General features: G+C 35.2%; 2 protein-coding genes and 1 long non-coding RNA gene across 5 annotated transcripts; 1 reads left to right on the forward strand and 2 right to left on the reverse strand.

Annotated features, from left to right (window-relative positions):
- Positions 1 to 1,620: 1,620 nt before the first annotated feature.
- Positions 1,621 to 10,681, reverse strand: nicol1 (NELL2 interacting cell ontogeny regulator 1). Its single transcript, NM_001386636.1, is given in 4 exon segments — positions 1,621 to 2,378; positions 8,650 to 8,738; positions 10,160 to 10,282; positions 10,554 to 10,681. Coding segments are annotated over 3 exon segments (258 nt in total). The 5' UTR covers positions 10,257 to 10,282; positions 10,554 to 10,681; the 3' UTR covers positions 1,621 to 2,306.
- Positions 5,433 to 8,166, reverse strand: LOC147843113 (uncharacterized). The gene is made up of 6 exons (XR_015495683.1): positions 8,110 to 8,166; positions 7,685 to 7,788; positions 6,598 to 6,724; positions 6,336 to 6,421; positions 5,992 to 6,031; positions 5,433 to 5,894 (listed from the first exon to the last, which is right to left on the reverse strand). It is a non-coding gene; the product is annotated as an uncharacterized LOC147843113 (long non-coding RNA).
- Positions 8,362 to 24,262, forward strand: nelfa (negative elongation factor complex member A). Of its 3 annotated transcripts, none has more exons than XM_087259538.1 (12): positions 8,362 to 8,763; positions 13,061 to 13,270; positions 15,507 to 15,678; positions 17,040 to 17,201; positions 17,354 to 17,443; positions 19,325 to 19,452; positions 19,657 to 19,726; positions 20,095 to 20,183; positions 20,264 to 20,375; positions 20,918 to 21,228; positions 23,296 to 23,395; positions 23,491 to 24,259. In XM_087259538.1, exons 2-12 carry the CDS (start codon positions 13,061 to 13,063, stop codon positions 23,673 to 23,675), a joined length of 1,629 nt encoding a protein of 542 aa, XP_087115664.1. In that variant the 5' UTR covers positions 8,362 to 8,763; the 3' UTR covers positions 23,676 to 24,259.
- The last annotated feature ends 924 nt before the right edge of the window (positions 24,263 to 25,186 follow it).

Here is a 25,186-nt window from a genome sequence, read left to right on the forward strand (position 1 = left end):
ACTGCAAACTGCTGGAACATTTTTAACAGCTGTTGAGGGAGATTTAAAAAAAGTTCACTGAAGCTGCTGATTTCAGCCCAACTGAAGAGAGACTACATATTCAAAGATTTTACTAGGTTTGCAAATCACTTAGGCGCTGAGATGATAAACTGTATCATTTTTCAAGATGCTATTGTAGGTTTATTAATAGTTTGAATTTGTTTTTATTTTTGTATTCTCCATTTTAATTTTATTTATTGTTGACCGTTTTTTTGTTGTTGTTGTAAATATCCACTATATATTTAGTTATTTCAGCACTTGTCAATGTAAATTGGAAATAGTTTTGCTAGATAGATTACTTGAATTACAAATACATTTACAAATACTTAAAATCTAATATTCCCCAGAAAAATTTAACAGAGACAATTTTAAACATATAAGTTTTATTAACTAACTTCTAATCTTTGCCTTGATAACAGTATATAATATTTTACTAATTAATATGCAGGATACTTTTATTGATAAGCTTATTATCATATCTGTGTGTCAATATGTCAAGTAACAAAAATTTCCATTTAATGGTTTTAGTTTAAATTACTTCCTCAGCATTCTACTCACAATACCCCATAATGATGATTTAAAAAAGATTTTGTTGCAAATTTGTTAAAAATAAAAAACCTGAAAAATCTGAAATATACACTTGATGTACATTTGATTTTTCAGGGTTTTTTTATAAATGTGCAACAATTTCACAAAATATTTTTTCACATTGTCATTATGGGGCATTGTGTGTAGAAGTTTGAAGAAATAAATTAATGTAACCCATTTTGGAATAAGGCTGTAACATACATACTTACATACATACATACATACATATATATATATATATGAGCAATTCCATGCAAATGTATTTTCACCAAAATGCATCTGTCAATGTTTTCAAACTATTCTATTTGATTTACCAAAGTCGCACAAGTGGCAATATCACATCTGTCACATCCTTAACGGAGAGATGTCACATCCATAACAACACTTTTTTTTCCTCATAAATGTGAACATATTAACTAAAATAAAATCAATCATGGTTGTTCTATAGAGAGCTGACTCTTATCCTTTTAATTAGCATTTTTTTAGGTTGTGCAATTTAATTCAGAATTTCTGCAAAGTATGTTGTATTCTGTAAACTTGCAGACTGTTTTTGTCACATCCATAACGCATGTTTATTTCCCTCATTTAAATTAAATAACATGTTTACAGATTGATATTTTTCTGGTCCCTTAACTTTGTGGTCAGTTGTTCTCGAAAATATAAACAAATGCTTCAATATAATTTTAACATTTACTTTGCATGCGCGTTTATGTTTTGAGTTTTACTGCAAATGTCACATCCATAACGCTGTATTAAGTATTATATGTAATATGGTATATGTAATATATAATATAACGCAAATGGCTTAAACTGTACAGTTTAGATGAACATCGAAAACATAGAAAGGTCACAAAATTAATTAAAATAAACGTAAAAATAAGTCAAATAAAAAAGTTTTTTTTCAAGAATTCCAAAAACCAAAACAGGTCAACTAACCCAAAGGATAACTGCTCTAAAGAGCATCTATGAAACAAATAGCCTACAACAGGAACGTGACGTCACATATGTTTTTAATGCACTTTTCTACACACAAAAAGACATTGTTACAGCTGTGAACTCACATCTTAGTACCAAAGTAATCTCTATGAACCATTCCTTCGTTTCCCTTCTCATAAATCCTCATATAAAACTCTAAACTATCACTTTACATGCAGACTCTCTTCTAGTCGTAGATCTACCAATCTTACAGCAAACAACGCCATTGATATATTTAATAGATCTAAATATCTGCTTAACCATTGTGACTAATAATCATATATCCTAAGAACACAAATATAAAAAGCCGTTAGTATTTAAAAAAGAAAAACATCTAGTCTACTGTGCAAATAATGATAATAAATAATGTGTTTGCAGAATCTTTTGCAGTGCATTGTGCCTGGAGAGGTGTTTATATTCCCCTGTGTTTATATTCACTTATATGGAAGATACAATGTATTTGCTGCTGCCCTATCATGAATGTGCCTCTCAGCATCGACATTTCAACAGTGGAATGTTGTGTGTTGACTTCTGTCAGGAATGTGTGTTTATGCACATATTATGATGAAAGATAAAACATGTTTCTTGTCACACATGACAGGAAGCGTGTTTGAGAGCAACGGAGTGTGTTTGACTAAGAGCAGGTAGTATCCTTTAGGTACATAAAGGTTTCTGTATCTGAGGACAGTGTTTACGCTGGCTTTTTAGCGCAGGCTGCTGGCAGGCATGCAGTCACACAACGCCCTCTTCTCGGCCCTCAGCACCAAATTCTCCGTCTGAAAAACATACAACATATAATAAACAGTGTTGGAGGTAATGCATTACAAGCAACCCATGTAATAATATTACTTTTAGAAGTAACAAGTAATGCATTACTTTAAAAAACTGAGTGATGATATTTGAGTTACTCTTTAAAAAAATTAAACGTGAGTTACTTTTTGGTTTAATTAATTAGCGTTTAAATAAATAAATTGCTGAATTAATCACGCACAAAATGAGAGAATTTGCTCTCATTCTGAACAGACAGAAACTAAGACGGCAGACATGGGGCCGGTTGCACCAGCACTGCACAAGTTAAAACGTAGCCTAGTTGTGACATAAAGGGACACTAAGTTACAACTTACACAATACTAAATATGTTTGTGTTGCACTCCTGAACTTAGTTTAAACGTAACGCTACGCTCCAATTAAATTTTTATGGCAGCCTCCCCCCATGTATAACGGTAGAAAAGAGAAGCGAGACAGCAATTTTAGTTTACATTGAGGAGCTTGCGATGATAACGAAGAATGGTCTTCCTCTAATCACAGCCTTAATTTCCTCCCAAATCTCGCATTTTTTTCAGTTTATGAAAGAAGTTTAATGTTCTATCAAGGAGTGTTTTGTGTTTATTGTATCCGTCAATTAAAATGAGAATTTCTTGATGATTGAGTTCTTCCTGCTACTTTCTCTTTCATGAGTAGGATACAGTATATATATATATATATATATATATAAATCAAGTTTAATGTTTTGCGTGTGCGTCGTCTGTAATTATTGACTGTAATTTAATGTGCTATAAAAATGTAATTTCATTCATTCATTCGTTCATTCATTTTCATTTCGGCTTAGTCCCTTTATCAATCTGGGGTCGCCCCAGCGGAATGAACCGCCAACTTATCCAGCACGTTTTTACACAGCGGATGCCCTTCCAGCAGCAACCCATCTCTGGGAAAAAATTTTATTTATTTCATTTTCATAGAACAGCTATATATAGATGCATTAATTGCAGAATTGTAAAGCAGTTTAACAATTTAAATGCTTTTAATTGTATATTACCTGATTCAACTGATTCTGAGACTACACATGACTTTACTGAGAGCTTACAACCTACTAACTACGGTTTGCCCTAAGAACATGTGGTGCAACCGGAGTGGGAACAAATTTTGTTACAAACTAGCTAGTAGTTACTAAGCCCCTAGTGTGGACTTTATGTTCCAGTTTAAGAAAGAACATATGATGAGCTGGTGAAACCTTACCCAGAACCTTAGATTTCTGCAATGAAAGTATTATCATTATTTTGAACTCATCGAAGAAAAGAAAAAGGGGATTGTCTCAGTGGACAGTGGTTTTACTTGACTAATGAGGCAAAAAGTTCAAATGTAGCACACACACTGTGTTACTTTCAAACAATTGTATAAAGGCCATGTAAAGCACTGGGCTCAGGAAGTTTTCTGAAGATAATATTATCCTAAATTATTATTTTTTTAATTTGTTTTTTAAAAAGTAAATGAAGGTTATACAGTGTGTTGTTAAATGCACTGCTCCTCTATTTTAAAAATAAGAAGAGAAAAAAAATTTAAGAGAGATCAATCCTCAGCAAAGGTATGAAAAAGTAACGTAACACGACTAGTTACTTTTTTGAGGAGTTATATTACAACATTATATTGTAATGCATTACTTTGAAAAGTAACTTTGCCCAACAAGGATAATAATTGTCCGAGAGATGCTCCAGATCGAGTAAACTTGAACCTCTTTCACAACTTGATTTCAGAACCGCTAAATTAGCAAAACTAGACCTTTGTGTCAACCCCAGGAGAACCACAAAAACACTGTAAGGTTTATGCAGAGCTAGTGTTTCTTCCCATATAAACCTCCGGTGAACGATTAATGTGACTTTTTTTCCATTTTATACGGTTCCTTTTACAGCATAGATGTTGTAATGTAATTAAAATAGAATCAGTTTAATAAACTTTGGTATTCATTTAGTTGCTCAATTGTAGAACGAGATGAAAAGTTGTTTACACGCACAAGCCATCAGGATTAGCAGGCTAGTGCAGAAACTCCATTGAATATACATGGGTAAAATAAATGTTCATATTATAAAGACATATTAAAAAAATGTCATTTAATGTGGTGTTTCTTGCTCATTCTGAGACCCATTCAGATATCACTCAGCCAGTGAAAATCGCTAATTTTTAAAGAAAACTGACCTTAAATGCGCCAATTTTGTGACGGTATACAGTTCACTGGAAGCGCTTGACCCAGGTTACTGGCAAATTAAAAATCCTTCCGCATACTTCTGCATATACCCTATTCACCTATAGCGCATGTCTTTGGACTGTGGGGGAAACCGGAGCTCCCAGAAGAAACCCACGCAAACACGGGGAGCACCTGCAAAATCCACGCAGAAATGCCAACTGACCCAGCTGAGGCGACAGCGCTACCCACTGCACCACCCTAAATGTTTTGTTGTCTCTCCAAAACACTGAAATATCCACTATATAAAACATATTATTTAATGTATGATAAGTAATAACAGCACTTATTCTTCAAAAATCTAAAAAGAAAATGTGCTAGAGCACAGCATGAGGTGTCAGTGATTCATGTTACATTTTACAGACGTTCTACCTGTATTTTAAAGGTTCCACAACATTTGGCTGTGTTTTATGGTTAATACAACATTCTGTGGATGGGTTAGTTCTTAGCAATGTCGTCTCACACCAAGAACACAGCAAAATATTGGGACCCAAAACAACTCTTTGGGTGTTAATTTCAACACTTTGAAAGTGTCTCATGGGGTCCACTCAAAACAGAGTTAAATCAACACTTTCAAAAGGGTTGGCACATTGACACTGAAGTAAGGGTTAATTTTAACTCTGGGCAGAGTTAAAAAATTTAACTATATTTAACACCGCCTGTTGTAATATATTGTTAATTTATTCAACTCTCTTGAGTGTAAATATGGTAAAAAGGTCAAATAGACTGTAAATTACAAAAGAAAAAACATTTTATTTGAAAACATTTACAACTTCAACAATTCATTCAGTTTTTAAAATGCAACAATGTCAAATATTCTTTAAATGTTTTATTAGTACAGACAGTATCAACAAAATATGTATGACCAGTGCTCAAAAAGGCTGTTTCAGTCCTTTGGTCCAAACTTGATGTTTCATCAGAGCCATTTGAAAGTTCAATATATCGTCACTCAAAGTTTTCTTCTGAACTCATAGTTTTCTTCTGAAATTTAATTTTAAACAACTTGGCGTGCAAATCTTTCACTTCTGGTGTTTCCTTGGTCCTCCATATCAAACACAGCAGTTTAAATGAAGGTATAAATGCTGTAAACTTATGTGAAAACAAACTGGAGCTAGGAAACCTCATCAAGCATGTCCTGTGAATGAAGTGCTTCCCAGCCACAGGATGACCTTTTTATCCATGATGATGTAGTAGCTGCTGATCGCTCGTCTGGTGGTTCCTGATGCACGGATATAGGGTGATGCTCATCTAAGAACTCTTCAAGACTCCAGCATGACTAAGAAAAATGTTTGAAAACAAATAGCAATCAAATTCTATGATATATTTAAAAGAACATTTAAAGTAAATAAAACATTCAAGAAATCTAAACTCACCTTTTGAAAATCTTCATGATCCACAACTTGACTCTCCCAGCTGGTTGAGGTGACAGGATATGGAAAAGTAGAAAAAAAAAACACATACATCACTGTTGGATCTCCAAAAACAATTAGGTTAACCACTATGACTAGAACTGGAAAAACAGGCAGCTGTCTGTCCAGAATCCTGAATTTAACAGAACACTTGGAGCAAAATTTAGAGGAGCTTAAAATCTTTTACATCATTTAGTGATGCTGACTTCCCCAAAATATTGGCCACAGTGTAAAAAATATTCATAAACTTACAGTTTTCTGTAAGCGTGTGTGTGTGTGTGTGTGTGTGTGCGTGCATGTTTCTTTACCAGATTCAACTTGTTAGGCCCTTTCAGGTCCAGTATTGACGCCACCTTTCCTGGAGTCTAGCAGATGTTTCAGGTCAAAATAGAATCTAAAATATTAGGATAAGCAGAAGAGAAACAGTGCAAAGCAAAGAGCAAAACATTATTTAAGTAACAGTTCACCCACAATACAAAACTTATCACCTTCAAGTCATTTGTTATTCTCTAATGCTCTAATACCCTCTCAGCTTATTGTGAAACAAATACAGAACTTTATCAAACATACCTTCATTATTATCACCACATATGACCAAGAAGGTGTGCTTGGTCATTTCACCAACTCTGGAAATACACCATCCGTCTCTAATCAGCCACCGTCACAGGGTCTTGTGTTATTGTATAGAGAACTGTGGCTGTTAAAAAACAACAACACATTAGTATCTAACACATATGCATAACCTTCAGATAAAAAAAGAGAGATGAACATCACAAAGTATGCCTCACACTTTTTCAGATATCTTTTGATTCAGATGTTGATTATTGATAATAAATCTACAAATCAAACCTGTATCATCATTAGGCTGTTCAAATATGAATCAGTTGATTAATTTTAAAGACAGGTGGCTGTTTACAACGCACTAAGTTATCTTTAATAAAACGGAAATGTTGTGTACATAATAAGTTTAGCCTATAGTTTTAAGCACAATATCAGGCGGGAGAAAAGCTTGACTAAGATGTTGCTGACTACAGAAATAGCCTAACTTACTAACGTCAGACATGCCGAGTTGGGAAAAGTCATTTTCGGGGGATACAAAGTTGATTTGCGGGAGTTAGCGGGAGAGATGAGTACCTGACGAGCAATGGGATGAGTTGCGCGCGACGTACCTAAAGAGCGGTGGGGGTGACTAGCGCGCGACGTAACGTTACCTTAAGAGCTGGGAGGGATGCGGTGGAGAAGGGTGTGCAAAGTGTTTAATGACCGGGCAGGAGACGCGCGATTTCCGGGAGATTATCATTCATTTGCGGGCATCTACTTGGGCATTTGGGAGTCTCTGTGCATTTGCGGGATAACGTTAACGTTAGTCTCGCAACTTCCGGCAGACTTCTGTAACGTTAAATGTCTGAGAAAGTGCAAACGCGGTCATTTAAAGACATTAATGTTAACATTCCGACTCTAATGGTTGTCAACACCTAATATAATTCAAGCGTACGTTATCACGCGAGTCTATGAACTAACGGTATATGGACGGCCACGAATCAACCAGTTTAAAAGGGCCGCGGTGTTTAAAATAACCAAATTAACATACACGAATAACAAACAATCATATGTTTCAGGAAGCCTTTTACAAGTAAGCATATGTTCATTTACTCACCAGATATGTTTTAGAAACTCTCCAGAGCTTATGGAAACCGTCCTGTGTTGCTGTTAGCATCGGGCAGAGTAGGCTAGGCGCTCCGGGATTCCCTCGCTAGTTTGCTTCGAATTAAAGGAGAAGTGTCGATTTCATTTTACAGATGGGTAACAACGCACAAAAATGGCATGAAGCGTGACAGAAATGTGATGAACATGTACATTTGATGTTTTTATGCACTATGTATGCGTGAGCATTTATAAAAACATTCTTGAAAAGAAGTCAATAGTAATGCAGTTAAGCTAGATACACAAACGACCATGAATGAACCGCAGAACTTTAAAATTGTCATTCCATTCTAAAGTTATTAACTTAACAATATGTTTACAACTGTATTTCCTTAAAGAAAGTCAGTAAAATACCAACATTGAGGTAGTTTGACTCACCAGTTGCTGTTCTAAACCTCAGATGGAAAATGGCGTCTGGAAAATTCTTCAGTGACTGGGGCTGCATGAATTCCCGGATGTTGGAAATAACACCACCAAGTGTTGAAAAGATAACTCCTTGATTTCGCACTGAATAAAATAAATTCTAACTCTTATTATATTCATTTATCAAAATCTAACTCTTTAACGTCAACACTTTACTCTGAAATGTTTCAACACCGAGAATTTAACTCTGATGAATTTGCTGTGAAGGTCACTGGTTTGAATCCCTGTGCTTGGTTGTGCTTGGAAGGGCATTCGACACTTAAAACAAAGCTAGAGTAATTGGTGGTTCATTCCACTCTGGCGACCCCTGATAAATCAGGGACTGAGCTGAGGAAAAGTGAGTGAGAAAATTCGGTGAAATAAATAGATAACGTCCTTCCAAAATATAATAGAACATTTTCCTTATTGTGCATAAAAGATATAAGACGAGTCTACTTTACTTTTTTTTGTGTATTGATTTATTTTTGCCTGTTTTGTCCCTTTCTTTGCTCTTACCCGTGAGTCTAAGTTGAAGGCTGTTTTCTTCAGGTCTTGCAAGGCTCTCTGCATGAACTCGAAGGCATGACAGTCAACACATGGCCGGCCTGTTGAAACACATTTGTGCAGCAGGTGATGATTTCATATTGACTTTCAGCATATCATCACTAGATAAATTAGTTGTAAATCAATGTTGATAGTATTTAGTATTGAGAAGTGCTTCAGAAGTATTGTTCATTGTTAGTTCATTTTAACTAGTGTAGCTAACAAATGTAACCTTATTGTGCTGTCATCTAAATACAAGATGAACTATTAAATAAAAACTTAATAACTAAATGTTTAGGCATTACACATATTCAATCAAAATAAAAACTGAATTAATGGTGAATCTAAATTTGAACATTTTGTAAAATGTGTTTTAGATTTCAAATATAAAATTCACAACCAAAAGTGAAAACTCAAGTACAGCAAAAACAAGTGAGACCACATAAAAGATGCTATTGTTTCTCTGAATTTGCTATTAATAGACATTTTATAGTTTTATATAAAATGCTGTTTTGTTTTTTTGTTTTTTTTTAGAATTTTTTATTGGCTTTATTTTATGGCATACAAAAATTTAAATAAGATTGTTATCATTTACACCATTTATTTGCAGAAAATGTCAACTGGTCAATATGAAATATTCCATAATTTCAGATACACAGTTAAAGTCAGAATTATTAGCCCCCTTTGAATTTTTTTTTTTTTTTTAAATATTTCCCAAATGATATTCAAGGACATTTTCACAGTATGTCTGATAATATTTTTTTTTTCTGGAGAAAGTCTTTTTTGTTTTATTTAGGCTAGGATTAAAGCAGTTTTTTAATTTTTTAAATAACATTTTAAGGACAGAATTATTAGCCCCTTTAAGCTATATTTTTTGTCGATAGTCTTCAGAACAAACCATCATAATACAATAACTTGCCTAAATGCCCTAACCTGCCTAGTTAACCTAATTAACCGGAATTAACCTAGTAAAGCCTTTAATTATCACTTTATGCTGGATAGAAGTAAACAAGTCTTGAAAAATATGAAGTAAAATATTATTTACTCTCATCATAGAAAAAAATAAATAAATCAGTTATTAGCAATGAGTCAATAAAACTATTATGTTCAGAAATGTGTCGAAGAAATCTTCTCTCCGTTAAACAGACATTGGGAAAAATAATTCAGGAGCGCTAATAATTCTGACTTCCAACTGTATAGAGAGAGATAGACTTTACAAAGTAAAAAAAATATGAACCTATTTTAATGTCAAATACAGAGAAACCATAAAAACTGTTTAGTAGTCTATTATTCACCCCCTCAAAGCTAAAACCAGACTACACTACAAACTAGAATCAGTACAACAAGGCTGCATTGCTTCCTCATCACCAAGGCTGAGCAAGAGCCAGGAAAACACCGTAGCGCAGGGCATACGATGCGATGATGACACATGAAATGATGCATGTCTGTTGCCCACTCGTCTAAAAAGCAGACTGAGGCTTACTCTCGGCCGGGATGACCGAGCCTGAGTCCTCGGCTTGGCAACACACGAGCAGCATCAGCATCACCGCCGCCGCCGCCAGAGCTCCGCTTGGCCTCATACTGTCGCCGCACACACACAATAAACCTGCCACAGCGAGAAAACACACACACACACACAAATGAGCTAATAATTACATGTAGTCATTCAGACGACGTTTTAAGAAAAGCGAATAACAACTGAGAAATGCTTTGAAAATGACAGTCTGGCACAAACGTAAATAAAGAGCCTGTCGATTTTTGTCTTTGTCTTGATAATGCTAACAAATATGGTCCGTTTCAAATACGACCAAATAGCTCTAATGTAAGGTGCATTATTAATGCTAATTAAAGTGGAACAACAAGCTAATTTGCATTACCTGTAGTTTTCTGATGAAGACACTGGCACCGTTAGTCAAACCACCGCCCTCCTTCACAGGACGCAGTTTCGTTGCGGAGCGTCAATCGCGTTTTTATGATTATTGTCCTTCGCGGTGCGCCGTAGGATTGAGTCCCAAATGTTTTCGAAGCCCAGTTTACGTTTCTCTCTCTCATTGGCTACAGGTGGTCACATGGATTTCAGCCTTCCTCGCTTTGAAAGTGCACCTATGTTCTGTTTTTTAATAATGTGATTTAGACAGATTTCACATCAACATTTGTTTTAATAAGTTTGTTTATTTTGTTGAATGAATTAAGGCTACACAGATATTATTGGGGACGTTATGGTATGTTCGCCAGATGGTTATATATTTACCAGGTTGTGCATAATGTATACAATGATCAGCATAACGTTACACCCCATTTTGAAAATTAATATTTTTATCAATTTCTCAGTAAATATAGGCAATGTATTTTTGTGCATTTAAACCAAACATAATTATTAAACAGATAAATTAATTGAAATAGTATTTTAGTCACCAAACATATTTAGATATTGAAAGATCATACAATCAAATTCAAGCTAAATATTGCAAAACCATTTGCAACCTACAAAAAAAACTCAGTTTTTCCATTTTGTTACTTCTCTGGTTTTTTTTATCTTTTTAAAATTTGTATTTAATGTTTTCTATAACTTATAAATTTGGCTGTACTAGTTTTTGGACCGTTATTGCAAGTTGTTTTGTTAGATAAGCTCCAGATTTGGCTTCAGTGCTGACTAATCTAATGCATACAAACAAATATAATATTTTATAGCTTCCTATAGAAAATATGAATTTTAAAGACAGATTTATGAGGGGTGTACTTATAAATGCTGAGCACTGTATATATGTTTATTTCAAAGCTGTTATATTTGTTTTCCCTATTTTTATGATTGTTGCATTAGCCTGTTTGTATACATAATCACATAATGTTTACTATATGCACCGGAACGAAGGTGCATTACAATGTTAATACTAAGATAGATAGATAGATAGATAGATAGATAGATAGATAGATAGATGTGTAACATACTGTCGGAAACATAATTTAATAAGCAAAGTGAGAATATCAAAACACAAATGTTCCGCATTTATTCGCATAATAAAATTAGCATTGATTGTTGTTATTATTACATGGTATCTGCTGGGTCTCAAAAACTCTAAAAATGTCTTAAATCTCAAAAGCTAAATTTAAGGTCTTAAAAAGTCTTAAATCTACTGAAATATTTTGTGGTAGGTCTTAAATCTTTAATCATGTAAATTTTTTACATGTCTTAATTTTCCTTTGTTCATGTATAGCTACCCAATCTGGCTATTAACACCCATACAATCATCAACAATCTATCTCATTAACATATTTAATTTTTTTATTTCATTTTTAACTCTATTTACCATAATGGTTTAATTATTTTCCTCATAATAATATTTGTTTAAAAGTTCCCCATGTGTTTACTGCTGAGGAAACTGGCCTGGACAGGCTGTTGTTTCTGACCAGTCTTGTTTTTCTCTGATTTAACATGCTGAATTGGTTGCTTGTTGGGTTGTAGATTCTAAGAAGTGACATGTCATGACGGTTCACGTCTGTTAGCATGTATCGGTGCTTTATGAATTGACCTTAATATATAAAAAAACGACACTTGGGCAAAAATTACGCTGTTTGTTTTGTGGCTTAATGTTTTATGTAAAGGGTATCCACAGAGTCTTAATCTTTTTAAATCTTTAAATCTAGCTACATTTTAGACCTTAAAAATTTACTGAAATATTGTGTTGTAGTTGTAGGTCTGACTTTTTTATCATTCATTTTTGTTCCTTGTTCATGTTTAGCTACCCAATCTGGACATCAACACCCATACTATCACCAACAATTCCAATCATTTAACTTTTCATTTAAAAATAGCATCTAATTACTTTCCTTACAGTAACATTTGTTTAAAAGTTCTCCATTTATTCAGATACTGACCTGGCCTACATTTTTACATTAAATTATTACTTTATTATTAATTTTATTAAATTATAATGAATAATTTTTGATAGGGCAAGTGAAAATCTTTTACAACAGGGATATTCAATTAAAATCCTTAGCATTTATCCTTGTATAAGGCTAAAATTTAATTTATAATAGTCTTACAAATCTCTTAAAAGTCTTAAATTTAACTTGGTGAAACCTGCAGAAGCCATGTATTATTAATAATGATAATAAAACAGATGTAAACAAAATGTTTGCCAAAATAAGTAGTTTTATTATACATTAACGTTAGTTAAACATTACAACGCCAAAACATAACACGTGAAATCAGAAACAAAACGAAGATATGCAATACAAAACCTGTTACGTGCATCTCACTCATTAAATGTTTGCAAAAGTTTTCCGAGCTCTGCTCGCGATCACACGGGTCCTAGCGCGCGTGTGTCTGTTTTCTTAGGTAGCCTGTTAAAATGCCCGATCTCATTATTCGCCTTTTTCCAAGATGGCGTCGATGAGGGAGAGCGACACCGGCCTGTGGCTCCACAACAAACTCGGATCGACGGACGAGCTGTGGACTCCTTCGAGCATCGCTTCCCTTCTCACCGTGTCGGTCATCGATAATATTCGGCTGTGTTTTTCCAGTCTTTCGCCACCGGTGAAGCTGAAACTCTTGCTGGGGATGCTGCACCTCCCGCGCAGGACCGTGGATGAGGTGCGACTGCAGAACTACACACACACACACACGCTCACTCACACTCTGACTTTACTTCCGAGTGTCGCTCGCTGTATCGGGTTGGCATGTTGTTTATTAGTAGTTGTGTGCTGCTGGCTCGTCTGTGTTGCATGTGTAATAATAACATGGCTTCCACCATGAGTCTCCTGCAGCTGCTGTCTTCTCATGTCAGTCTCCAGCAGAGCTCTGCTCGGGCTGCTGTCTGTCCCCGGGTCTGCCATAACTTAATAGCTTCATGCATGTAAACGTGCAGTCAACTTTGGCAGTGTTGTTTTAAGTTAATGTTATTGTGATGGAGTTTGGTCATTTGTTTGGACGAGTAAAACGCCCCCTTTTCAAATGTACTCCAGTAACTAGTTTCCGCCTAAACACTACAGTCATAACAGTCAGTGGTAGTACTATAACACTGTGGCAGCGTAGTAAACTGCATGATAAACGTATTTAGACGACAAAAATCTTGTTTTGAGTATGAGAAAGCGTCTGTGCACACTCGAAACACATTTATGTAGAGTTAAAACCATGTTCAATCAAATTTAAGGGGTTTTAACAAAATAAGGATTATAGTACGTGCATTGTGCTGTTTGAAATATACAAAGTACATTCATTAATTTTTTTAGTTGCCTTAATTAATCTAGCCTCGTCACAGCGGAATGAAATGCCAACTTATACAGCATATGTTTTACGCAGTGGATGCCCTTCCAGCTGCAACCCAGTACTGGGAAACATACAAACACACTCATTCACACGCATACACTAAGGACAATTTAGCTAACAATTCACCCATACCACATGTCTTTGGACTGTGGGGGAACCGAGGCACCCGGAGGAAACTCGCGCAAACATGGGGAGAACATGCAAACTCCACACAGAAATGCAGACTGACCCAGCCGAGCCTCAAACCAGTGAACTTTTTACTGTGATGCAATTGTGCTACCTGCTGTGCCACTGTAAGTTTTTTTAAAAATCATACATGGAGTGATTAAAAATGCAATTGTCTTGTGTTTAATAGTGTAGCATAACTTACTCTAAAAAATGCCCTGACATATGGAAAAAAATTGCCAACCAATTTCTGTAAAAATAAAAATATTCTAATAATAAATAGATAATGTGTGTGCATCCGATTTGGGGAAAATATCCAACTACTCTTTATTTTTTATTTTTTTATTGAAAAGATATTAACTTAAACATTCATTCAAGTGTATGTTTAACTATTCAGAAGTGAAACCGTCATTTTTTTCTAGAGCAAACAGTAAACACAAATGACCTTACCTTTCTGTAAGCAAGTTAAACTTAAATTAGGGAGAAATGTATACGCCTATACAGAACACTCGGCAAGCTAACATGGCTGAAACAACAAATTGTTGCTTGCTACTAGATTGAGTGTCACTGGCAATACTTTCAGCTGATTTTTTTTCAGCAAGACACTCATCACTCAAATTATGCTCTCTCAATTGGCTGGTAAGACTATCACACACAGACAGCAGTCATGCATTAGCCCGGGGCAGGGGAAATTAAATAATACAAATATATTTCATATTGCAGCCTCTTGCGATTTAGTCGCAACGTTTCAGATTGATTTTGATTAATCACGCAGCCCCATCTGAAAATGTACTGTTCATTTTCTGCCTGGACATTTTTGTTTATTGATCTTCTTTATTTATGTATTTTTAAACAGTGTAAGATATTCAGTGTTTCACTAAATTAGCCTGAATTCCTGTCAATTGCTTATGGCCTCAGGAAAGAAAATCTGCAGTTTATCTAATGTAAAAACAAAGTTAAATTAAATAATGTTTTGAGAAATGAGTTTTCTGGATCTATAGCTTTGTGTTGGAGGGAAGTGTGTTAAATAAATTTACTATATTATTACTGATGACATTTCCTTTAAATTTAAAATTAAATGGTCGTTTAAAGCTTTGTTTCTTTTTGCAGTTAGATTTTTAGCATATAATAATAATTTACATGTTTCTATTTGTTTTTAGACAACACATCACCAATGTTTTAACTTAAGATAAGTTGAGAAATCATAACTTTGTTGTAATAACTTTGAATCATAACAAATAAAAACCATTATCTGAATGCTCTTTTTACCTAAAGAAATGTTTCAGGTTTTCAGCAGTGTTTTCTGTTAGAGAGGTCAGTGCACTAGTGGCAGATTCATTGAACAGTCTGGCTAGATTAAGTCTCTGATTTTCTTGATTCTTCCCTAATAATTCAGATGAAGGAGGCTCTGTCAGAGATCATTCAGTTGGCCACAGTGGACTCTGAGCCCTGGGTGTTAATGGTGGCTGACATCCTGAAATCATTCCCAGAGACCGGCTCACTAAACCTGGACCTGGAGGAGCAGAACCCTAATGTACAGGACATCCTTGGAGAACTGCGTGAGAAAGGTCAGTCTGACATCAGTAATGGGCTCTATGCACAGCCAGGGTTTTAAAGCCAATGATAAACTTCCGGTGAAAGCTTAATGTGACTATTTTCAATTTCACAAGGTTGTTTTTACAGCATCAATGTTGTGATGTAATTACAATACATTCAGTTAAATAGACTAAAGCATTCATTTAGTCGTTCAAGCGTGAAATGACATGACTGTTGTAATCACTTGTGCCAGAAGTAGCAACAGGCCAGCACAGAAATTCCATTGAAAATACTGGGGTAAGATTGACTCATATTTTAAAGACATGGTGGGGGGAAATGGAATTTAAATGCAGTACTACTTGTCCGATTAGAGACCAATTTCATATCGTATATCTAGCAGCTAGTGAAGATCACAGACTTTTAAAGAAATTAGATCTTAAACATGACAGTTTTGTAATGGAAAGACAGTTCAGCGGAAGTCATTGGGCTGCCTGGCTGAAAAGTAAAAGTCTGTGGACATATAGCCCATTGCAGTATTAGGAGAGGGTCAAAACAGTCTACAGCCCACATATTTCCCCATCCTTGACTTCTTTGACTAGATATTAGGGCTGTGTATTTTGCTCAGTTTGATGTCAGAAAGATGTCTTTGTTAGTGAGTTTTGATATTTGTATTACTGCCTCAGACTAAAAATCTAAAAATATGTTTTTTTGTTTATAAATGGTTGCAAAGAGCAATATTAAATACATTTATAACATAATTCTAATGTTAACATTTATAAAAGTGATGTTTAAAAAAATTGCAGTATGTAGGATTGCAGTTCATATTCTAAATTTCGCGAGGGTATTTATTTTTCAACGACTCGATGCACGTGCAGGTTGCCAGATTGATGACACACATATCCTCACACTGAAAGCTGCTCTGCTGATGTTTACATTTGTAGCATATTATATTAGTTGCTAGTTAAAAACCACCTCATGTGGATTTTTATAACTCTGAATCTGTGTCTCATTTTGGAGGCTGCTACTGTCCTGCATACATTGAGGCAAGTTTCATTTCATTCTGGCAGTGGGTGGAGTTACTCAGACCAAAACAAAGACAGACATTTCGACAAGGAACACACATTTTTCGGAGAATAACTGACTTTAGCCTTTTTAGTCAGATAAACAATTCTGTTTACTTGCATGTATGTTTCTTGTATATCTGCAAACATATGCTTTTTTACGATTTAAGAGTCAAAAACTCACATAGAGCACCTTCAAATTAGAAATATGCTTATATAATACATCATTACATTTAGTATTCATCCTTTTTATTAGAACACCATTTTTAATTTATTAGTGAAAAGACCAACTAAAATGTAGTACTTTTGTAACATGTTGTATTTCTACACAGTAAATGAATGTGAAGCGTCAACCATGTTGCCTCTGGAGTGTCAGTATCTGAACAAGAGTGCTTTGACCACGCTGGTGGGGCCGCTCACTCCACCCATCAAACACTTCCAGCTCAAGAGGAAACCCAAGAGTGCCACACTCCGAGCCGAGCTGCTGCAAAAATGTAAGTGTTTGTGCCTGTAAAAATGGGTGACCCTCTCTGTTGTCTTTTTTCTGTATGGATGTATTGTGGTCATTTAATAAAAGAGTTTACCCTGATGTTTCCTTGATGATTACCATGGTCATTGTTTAATACTTATGATATTTGCTCTAAAGCCACAGAGACCGCCCAACAGTTAAAGAAAACCGCAGGAGTGCCCTTCCACTCCAAAGGAAGAGGACTAGTGAAGAAGATCGACACCACAAGTATGAGTTCTGTTCACACAGTGTTTGGGTGGAAATAATGTTTCATGTTAATTAGTTTAATAATAACATTATATCATATAAGATTAGATGGGATTAAATAATAACTCATATATATATATATATATATAGATAGATAGATAGATAGATAGATAGATAGATAGATAGATAGATAGATAGATAGATAGATAGATAGATAGATAGATAGATAGATAGATAGATAGATAGATAAAATATAACACTTTATGATAAGGTTTCATTTATTAAATATGAATAGTACATTAGTTTGCATAAATTTACAATGACAAGTTTTTGTTTTGCATTTGCTATTCCTAATGTGAATTCCAGCATTTAAAAATAATTATATTATTTTTGATTCTATAATTATATTATTAAACATATGTTATGATTATTATGATTATGTATTATTTTACTTTATTTTTTAAAAATTATTATCCAAAGAATCATGAAAAAATGGAATCCACATCTGTTTTCAAGATTGCGCACCAGAGCATGTGTGTCTGCGCGTGTTTGAGAAAGACTTTTTTTTTTATAAATAATTATATTATAAACAGAATACATTTCTTAGAATATTTCACAATATTGTTGCTCTACAGTGTTTCTGAAAATGTAAGTATTATTAAATACTTCATTTCAGAGTACAAATTACTGTAGTATTGTAACCAGTGTTGGGTAAGTTACTTTAAAAAAAGTAATCGATTACAAATGACTGTCTACTACTGAAAGATTGTAATCTGATTACATTACTAAATACTTAATGTAAAAAGTAATCAGATTACTAATTACTTTACTATGAAGTTACTTTTAAAACATAAAATATACCTATAAAAATACAAAATAAAGTTTTTAATAGTCATTTAATAAAACATTCATTTAATAATCACTGAAAAACATTGCAATGCGTTGATCACAGCTGCTTGACATATTCAAAAGACTTAGAGTTCACCCAAAACTTAAAATTCTCTCATCATTCACTTGTTCCACTCCTGTATGCTGCTTTTTTTTTTAACACAAAAGACATTTAGAAGAAAACTGGATACCTGTAACCGTTGACATCCGTAGTATGAAAAAGCACTGCAGTGTTTTAGCTGTTGTGATTGTCTGAGGGAATTAGTCTACTGAAATGTGTATGTTCCATACAAAATATGAAGCTGACCGTTCAGTTCTTGTCACGTGACTTGCTGTTTTTAACTGGCAAAAGACGTGATATGTGAACAACCCGATAAGCAGCTACGCTTCACTTCACATTCAGAAGATACCTTTATTCCCGATCCTGCACAAAAATCTAATTTAGCCTGTTTAGACTGAGTTGGGCCGCCGAGTTTTTGGGCGCTGATGTCCTCCTTGGTGACGAGTATTGTCATAAAATGCAATATAATCTATTCAGGTACTTGAACAAGTTGCTGGTGGAGTTAAAAGCAGTCAAAAGAGACTGAATTTAGACTATTTCACAGCAATATATTTGTTTTTACACTCAATAAAATAAAAAAAATGTCTATTTTCCACTTAAAGCAACCACTCTTGACAGCAATTTAAAAGCACATGCTTATTAACTGATGTTGCAGCAGAAAGTGTGATTTAAAAGAAGCACTTTTTTCCTTCTAAAAATTCTATTTGTAACGCAATTACATTGACTTTACTTTAGTAACTGTAATCATTACACAAATTTAAAATGTAATTCGTTACATCACTGTGTTCCTCAAATATAATTAGAATACAGTAACAGTTACTCCCAACTCTGATTGTAACTAACTCTTACTGTAAATTTAGCCTTTCTGAGTTTCTAACAGAAAAAATATCTTATTACCCAAATCTTTTATCTTAATACGTAATAGTAAAAATGAATTTCATTACTTCTTTCAGCGCCGCTGAAGGGAATTCCCAAAGCACCATTCCGCAGCCCCACCACCCCAAGCATGTTCAGCCCTCCCAGTAACAGAACCCCCATCGCCCCTGCCCGCACACCCCTACGCAAGGAGAGAGGTGTCAAGGTAACTGTCCTCCAATCACCTTTTATAAAGTCACTGAACAACGTTAATAAATCTCAGTAGCTTTTACTCTCTATTAAATGCTTAAAAGCAAACTTTGTGTGTGACATTTGGTTTTACAAACTGAATTTGGTTTCTGAGTAGGGATGGTATGTTTTTATATGCTTTATACTGTTAGCTCATGTGATTGTATTCTTCTTTCTGCAGTTGTTGGATATATCAGAGTTGGATATGGTAGGAGCTGGTAGAGAAGCTAAGAGGAGAAGAAAGACTCTGGGTAAGTTCAAGAAGATTTAATGACATGAGATCTTTTCGCACTGTTTAACATCAGCTTATCATCATTCTCAATGGTGCTTTTAAAACACCACGTTTGTTTACAAGCCTAATTTACAAGCTTTGGATATTATATCAAAAACAATCAGGCATTGTCAGCAATATATAATGTGTAAACCGGTTGTGTGTTACATTTGTCCAGTCAGTGATGCCGACACTGCAGATATGCAAATAGTGACATTAACCCATGGTTCAGGATTATACAGTATTGTTTGCTTATAAATACTCAAAAAATGTTTTGGTGGAATTTTTACTCTATATCACTACTAATTAATTGTGTTTTTGTGAATATAATTTATGTGTGTTCTTCAGACACAGAAGCTGGAGAAAAGGCAGCCAAAGAAGAGGCGGTGGTGGAAAACGCCACACCAGACTACGCAGCTGGCCTGGTTTCCACACAGGTAGCTTTTGAAATCAGCCATAAGAGTGACACTTTGAAAGCTGATCAGACCAGAACTCTAATTTCACCTCATTTCAACAGAAACTTGGGGCGCTAAACAATGAGAGTGCCCTGCCATCAACCAGTTACCTTCCCGCCACTCCCAGCATGGTTCCTTCATCGTCTTATATTCCCAGCTCAGAGACGCAGCCAGGTGAGCCACTGAGAGATGCAGGTGTGAGGGTTGCAAGAATAAATTTAAACAGTACAGTTAGATACAACAGCTAATCAGATGTTTAAGGTCATAGATGTTTGACAATCTCAACCGAAATATAATGAGAGGGTAGGACATAATGTAACCCCTCTCCTTTTTATAAAACAGCCAATAGTTTGTCACAGCTCTGCCAGTGAGAGTACTTGAGCCCAAGTGCATTAAACATGAAGCGTCTTGAAGGGGTCGAGGGCATGTCAGATACTAGAGAGCATTTGATTGGTCACTATTTGATGACAAACTGAAGTATGAGGTCATGTGAAAAAAACTGTTCATCTATTTAGAAGGAAGTGATAAACTACAATCTGTTTATCTTCTAACCGCAAATTTTGTCACTGGAGAACACTAGCTTATAGATATCCTTAAAACTAACAATACTTATACTAACATGTAAAAAAATATTTTTTAATTTCAATTCTTTAATAAAAAGCCAGTTTACAGTCTCATTAACAATCTTTTTTCTGTCTTTGCTTTGAAATAACCAGCGAACGCAGGTGGTTCAGGACGTGAAACTACAAACCGACAGTCGGAGGAGTCGGCTGCCCCAAGTGCCGCTGCCGCTTCACTACCTGGCCAGTTCAAACAGCGGCCGCCTATGTATAATGCCAGCACTGCCAGTCCCACCGCGCCCACTTCACCCACCACGCCAACCAGCACGCCCACAAACAATGGCCCGCCCCCTGCCGCCACAGCAGCACAGCCAGACATGCCTACACAGCCGCCCACCACTGCAGCTCAGCCTGCACCCACGCCAGCACCCCCACAGACACAACCCAAAAAGAACCTCTCGCTCACGGTAACTGATTTCAGTCATATGATGATAATGCTTTACTGAACTGTCCTGCTTTTGATCATACCAGATAGGGGTTTTTTTTGTTTGTTTTTAAATGAGTAAAATAGTATCAATTCTATCAATTATAAACCTTTTTCTTAGAACGCAAAATTACCCATTATGCTTTGCATGTATGCGTAAGGAGGATGCTAAGAACTTCCAGTCGGCAGCTTGATGCGTATAAACGGTCACATTCAGACAGCTTAAAAATTATAGTTTTAATCCATTTTACTTGCTTTTAGCATCTTTGAACTAATACTGCTGTTGACAAAAAAATACTGCCTCCTGGACTGAAAAATGCGATCTAATGGGATGGAAAAACAACATTTTGTGAGTCGTTTACCATTTCCGTCAGACTGCATCTTGAGCATTTAAAAGAGCATCGTCATTGCTAAAGTAAACATTTTCTCTTTTCAAATGTATAACCAAGCCAAACAAACGCAATTCACTAAAATGTTTGACACACACTTTGTTCTGTTCCACTAACACACAGGTGTCAAACTCAGTCCCAAAAGGGCCGCAGCTCTGCACAGTTTAGTTTCAACCCTAATTAAACACACCTAATCAAACTAATTGAGTCCTTTAGGCTTGTTTGAAACCTACAGGTAAGTGTGTTGGAGCAGGGTTGGAACTAAACTGTGCAGGGCTTCGGCCCTCCAGGAATTGAGTTTGACACCCCTGCACTAACACATTGATTTAATAAGTGGCACAAAGTTAAAACAAAGTGATGTTTGAAATGACAGAAAAACATATACCATGGTAAATATTACACTACACAAACACAAAGCTCCCGATTATAATCAACATGTAAATCAGCCAGCAGAGTATCAGTCATGTACTTTTATTTTTTGGAAATTGCTTAGCTAAAGGTTACCTTCCTGTTGCGTTTCATGCCAGTAATATGGTTTGCTCTATAATGCACCGCAACTGACAGCACCATAATGGCTTAAACACGCCTTTCAAAATCAAAGTTCTGGATCACAAAAACTCTCCATAAGCCACTCAAAACGGTTTTGACAATCATTTTTGGATCAAGATTTTCCAATTGTAAATGCTGTAAAAGGAAATTCTAAGCACCCTATGGGAAGATGCTGGTTGATATGGCGCATGGTCCATGCAGCAAGAGAAAAAGGTCTATAATACCTAAAGATTTAAATATTTATTGTAATGTTTAATATACATTGTTTCTGGTCACCATGGCTGAATTTATTTAGTCAAACATTAAAAAAAAAGAGTGATGTCTCATGTTGACCGTTTAATTTTCAGGAGCCACTACTTGGTATTCATTGTCACATGGTCATTCAAGTGTCATTTTAATGTGTTACGACTTGAAACCCATCATCAATTCGTACATAAACGAAACATGGCAAAGAGAATGGGACAACTGCATCAACAACAAATTACATGAAATTAACCCGAAAATAAATGAAAGACATTAGCTAATTATAATTTTGAGACCGGGCATGAGCAGACGGTCTATACCAGATGTCGAATTGGACATTCTAGGTTGACACATTCATATTTATTAAATAACGAAGAATCACCTAAATGTAATTGCTGCCAGACTGCTCTTACCATCAAACATATTTTGTTGGAATGCAGAAGTTTAAATTCCATTAGACAACATTTTTATAAGTAGAGTACTTTTAAAAATGTACCATCTGGAAGAGTTTTACATTTTTTTATCAAAAATAGAGCTGAAAAATCATATATAACTTTAAATAATTTTTTTTGTGAATTCTATCTATTTCTATTTTATAAATTTTTCTAAGTAACTTTTTTAGTGTACGAATTTGTTTTTTATCATGTAATATTTTTATGTAAATCCTTTTGGCCACGAAATAGCCAAGTTGCTGATGTGGCAATAAATATGTAATAAATAAATTTTAATGTGTTACCACAATGTGCAGTTTAATAGAAGCATAAATGTTTTAATTTCTTTAAAAATTAACTTAATTTCTTTCAAATCATTTGTATGGTAGTGTATGGTGACAATCTGTAAACTCTTATGCTGCATTGTTTTGCCCACAGAGGGAACAGATGTATGCTGCACAGGAAATGTTCAAGACTGCAAACAAAGTTACACGGCCCGAAAAAGCCCTCATTCTGGGCTTCATGGCTGGATCACGAGGTATTTTGGTTGTGATTTCGTCCAGTTTTGTGAATGAGTTGACAACCCTATGGTTCCTCTTTTTCTAATTGTCATATTTCTCATCGTCTCTACAGAAAACCCCTGTCCAGAGCAGGGTGACATCATTCAGATCAAGCTGAGCGAGCACACAGAAGTTCTGCCTAAAGCGGACGGGACCGGCAGCACGACCATGCTGGTGGACACAGTGTTTGAGATGAACTACTCTACTGGGCAATGGACCCGCCTCAAGAAATACAAACCCATTACCAACGTCTCCTGAGGAAGTCTGGGTTAACCAGTACACATACACACACACTTGCTCAGCGCAATTACATGGATGCATATGTATGCATTCACACACCCCTCTTCAACATCACCTGAGGAAGTGCTGATAAACACAATCATGTACATGCGCTGGAATGTACATATTTATGGGCCAAATTCTGAGGTATTGGGAATATGCGCTAGTGAATCTCTGGATGTTGGGTTTCAGACAGTTGGGAAAAAGGACTTCCTGTTTGGTTGACCTCATGTCCTATCTCTGTTCCTGCGTTGCCAAAGACAGGGACCCTCTTGTAAGACAGATGTTTTCTTTATCTTTTTGTTAATGTTTGTATCGTTTCTTCTTTTTAGGCCCATTTCAGATTTCATGAGGTGGGGCTTGTTAGTTTGTCTTAACCTACTATTGATTGACACGTTATTAAGAGATCTTAAAAGGGTACAAACATGCTATTACGGTGTCCCACGAATGAAACGAGAATCTGTCTCTGTGTTTTCAAAATCAGAATGTTTAAAAATGTTTTCAAGTTCCTCCTCAGAAGGGAAGAAAAAAAGAAATGAAAACAATAAACAGTGTAAAACAAAGTTATGTAAACATTTTTTTTTTTTTTAAAAAGAGAAAAAATGAAAACATCCTGATTTGAATAAGTCATTTGCTTAAGACTTAGTACACATAATACTGGTTAATTCATTGAACAACCATTTTAATGATCTTTTTCAATGCGGGAATAACTTCAAAATAGGGCTGTGTGATTTGGGAACAATATCTAATTGCAATATTTTTGACAGATATTGTGATTGCGATTTGATTTATAATTTAATTCAAGCTTCTGTAAGCCGTGACAACAATTCTGCAACAGCTCTTCAAAATGATCTGTTTTTGTTTGGTGTCTGTGTTTGAAATCAAAAATTTCCCATTGCTGTTTTTCTTTGATATTAATTTGTCTATTAATGCTTCTTGAAGCAGCAGATGCCATTATCCCACTTTTCAGCGCTTTCCTGTACGTTTTTTTTTTTTTTTTTTTTTTTTTTTGTGGGTGTAGTTCATTTGCGCAATTCTGATTGGCCAGAACGAATGTGTGCTCGTTTATTTGGCTAGTTATAAAGTCCCGGTCAGATCACACGATTTCAGCCAAATTTCTTTGACGTGGAGAGTCGTAAACAACAAATAGACATCGTGACAAGATTCAATTGTTTCTTCTCGTGTAATGGCTTAGTTCACGACAACTGATACCATGTCTGCGACACCATCACAGGAAATCTAGTTTAAATGTAGTTTTCTGTAGCATAGCAGACTGGTTTTGAAGCACTTCACCTCAGATGTTATTCGTTATTTTTGTTTACATATTTAAATGTAACTAATCACAATTTTCAAACTGCGATTCGATTTTGATTAAACGCACAGCCCTACTTTAAAACAACATTCAGCACAGCTGTTACACAGTATCCTTTTTATTTGTCCTTGTTGATATTTTATTTTAATGCAGCTGAAATAATTTGTTATTGACAGTT

Source organism: Danio rerio, chromosome 7 (assembly GCF_052040795.2).
Source record: "Danio rerio strain M-AB ecotype USA chromosome 7, GRCz13ab, whole genome shotgun sequence".
In the NCBI taxonomy this organism is placed as follows: Eukaryota; Metazoa; Chordata; class Actinopteri; order Cypriniformes; family Danionidae; genus Danio; species Danio rerio.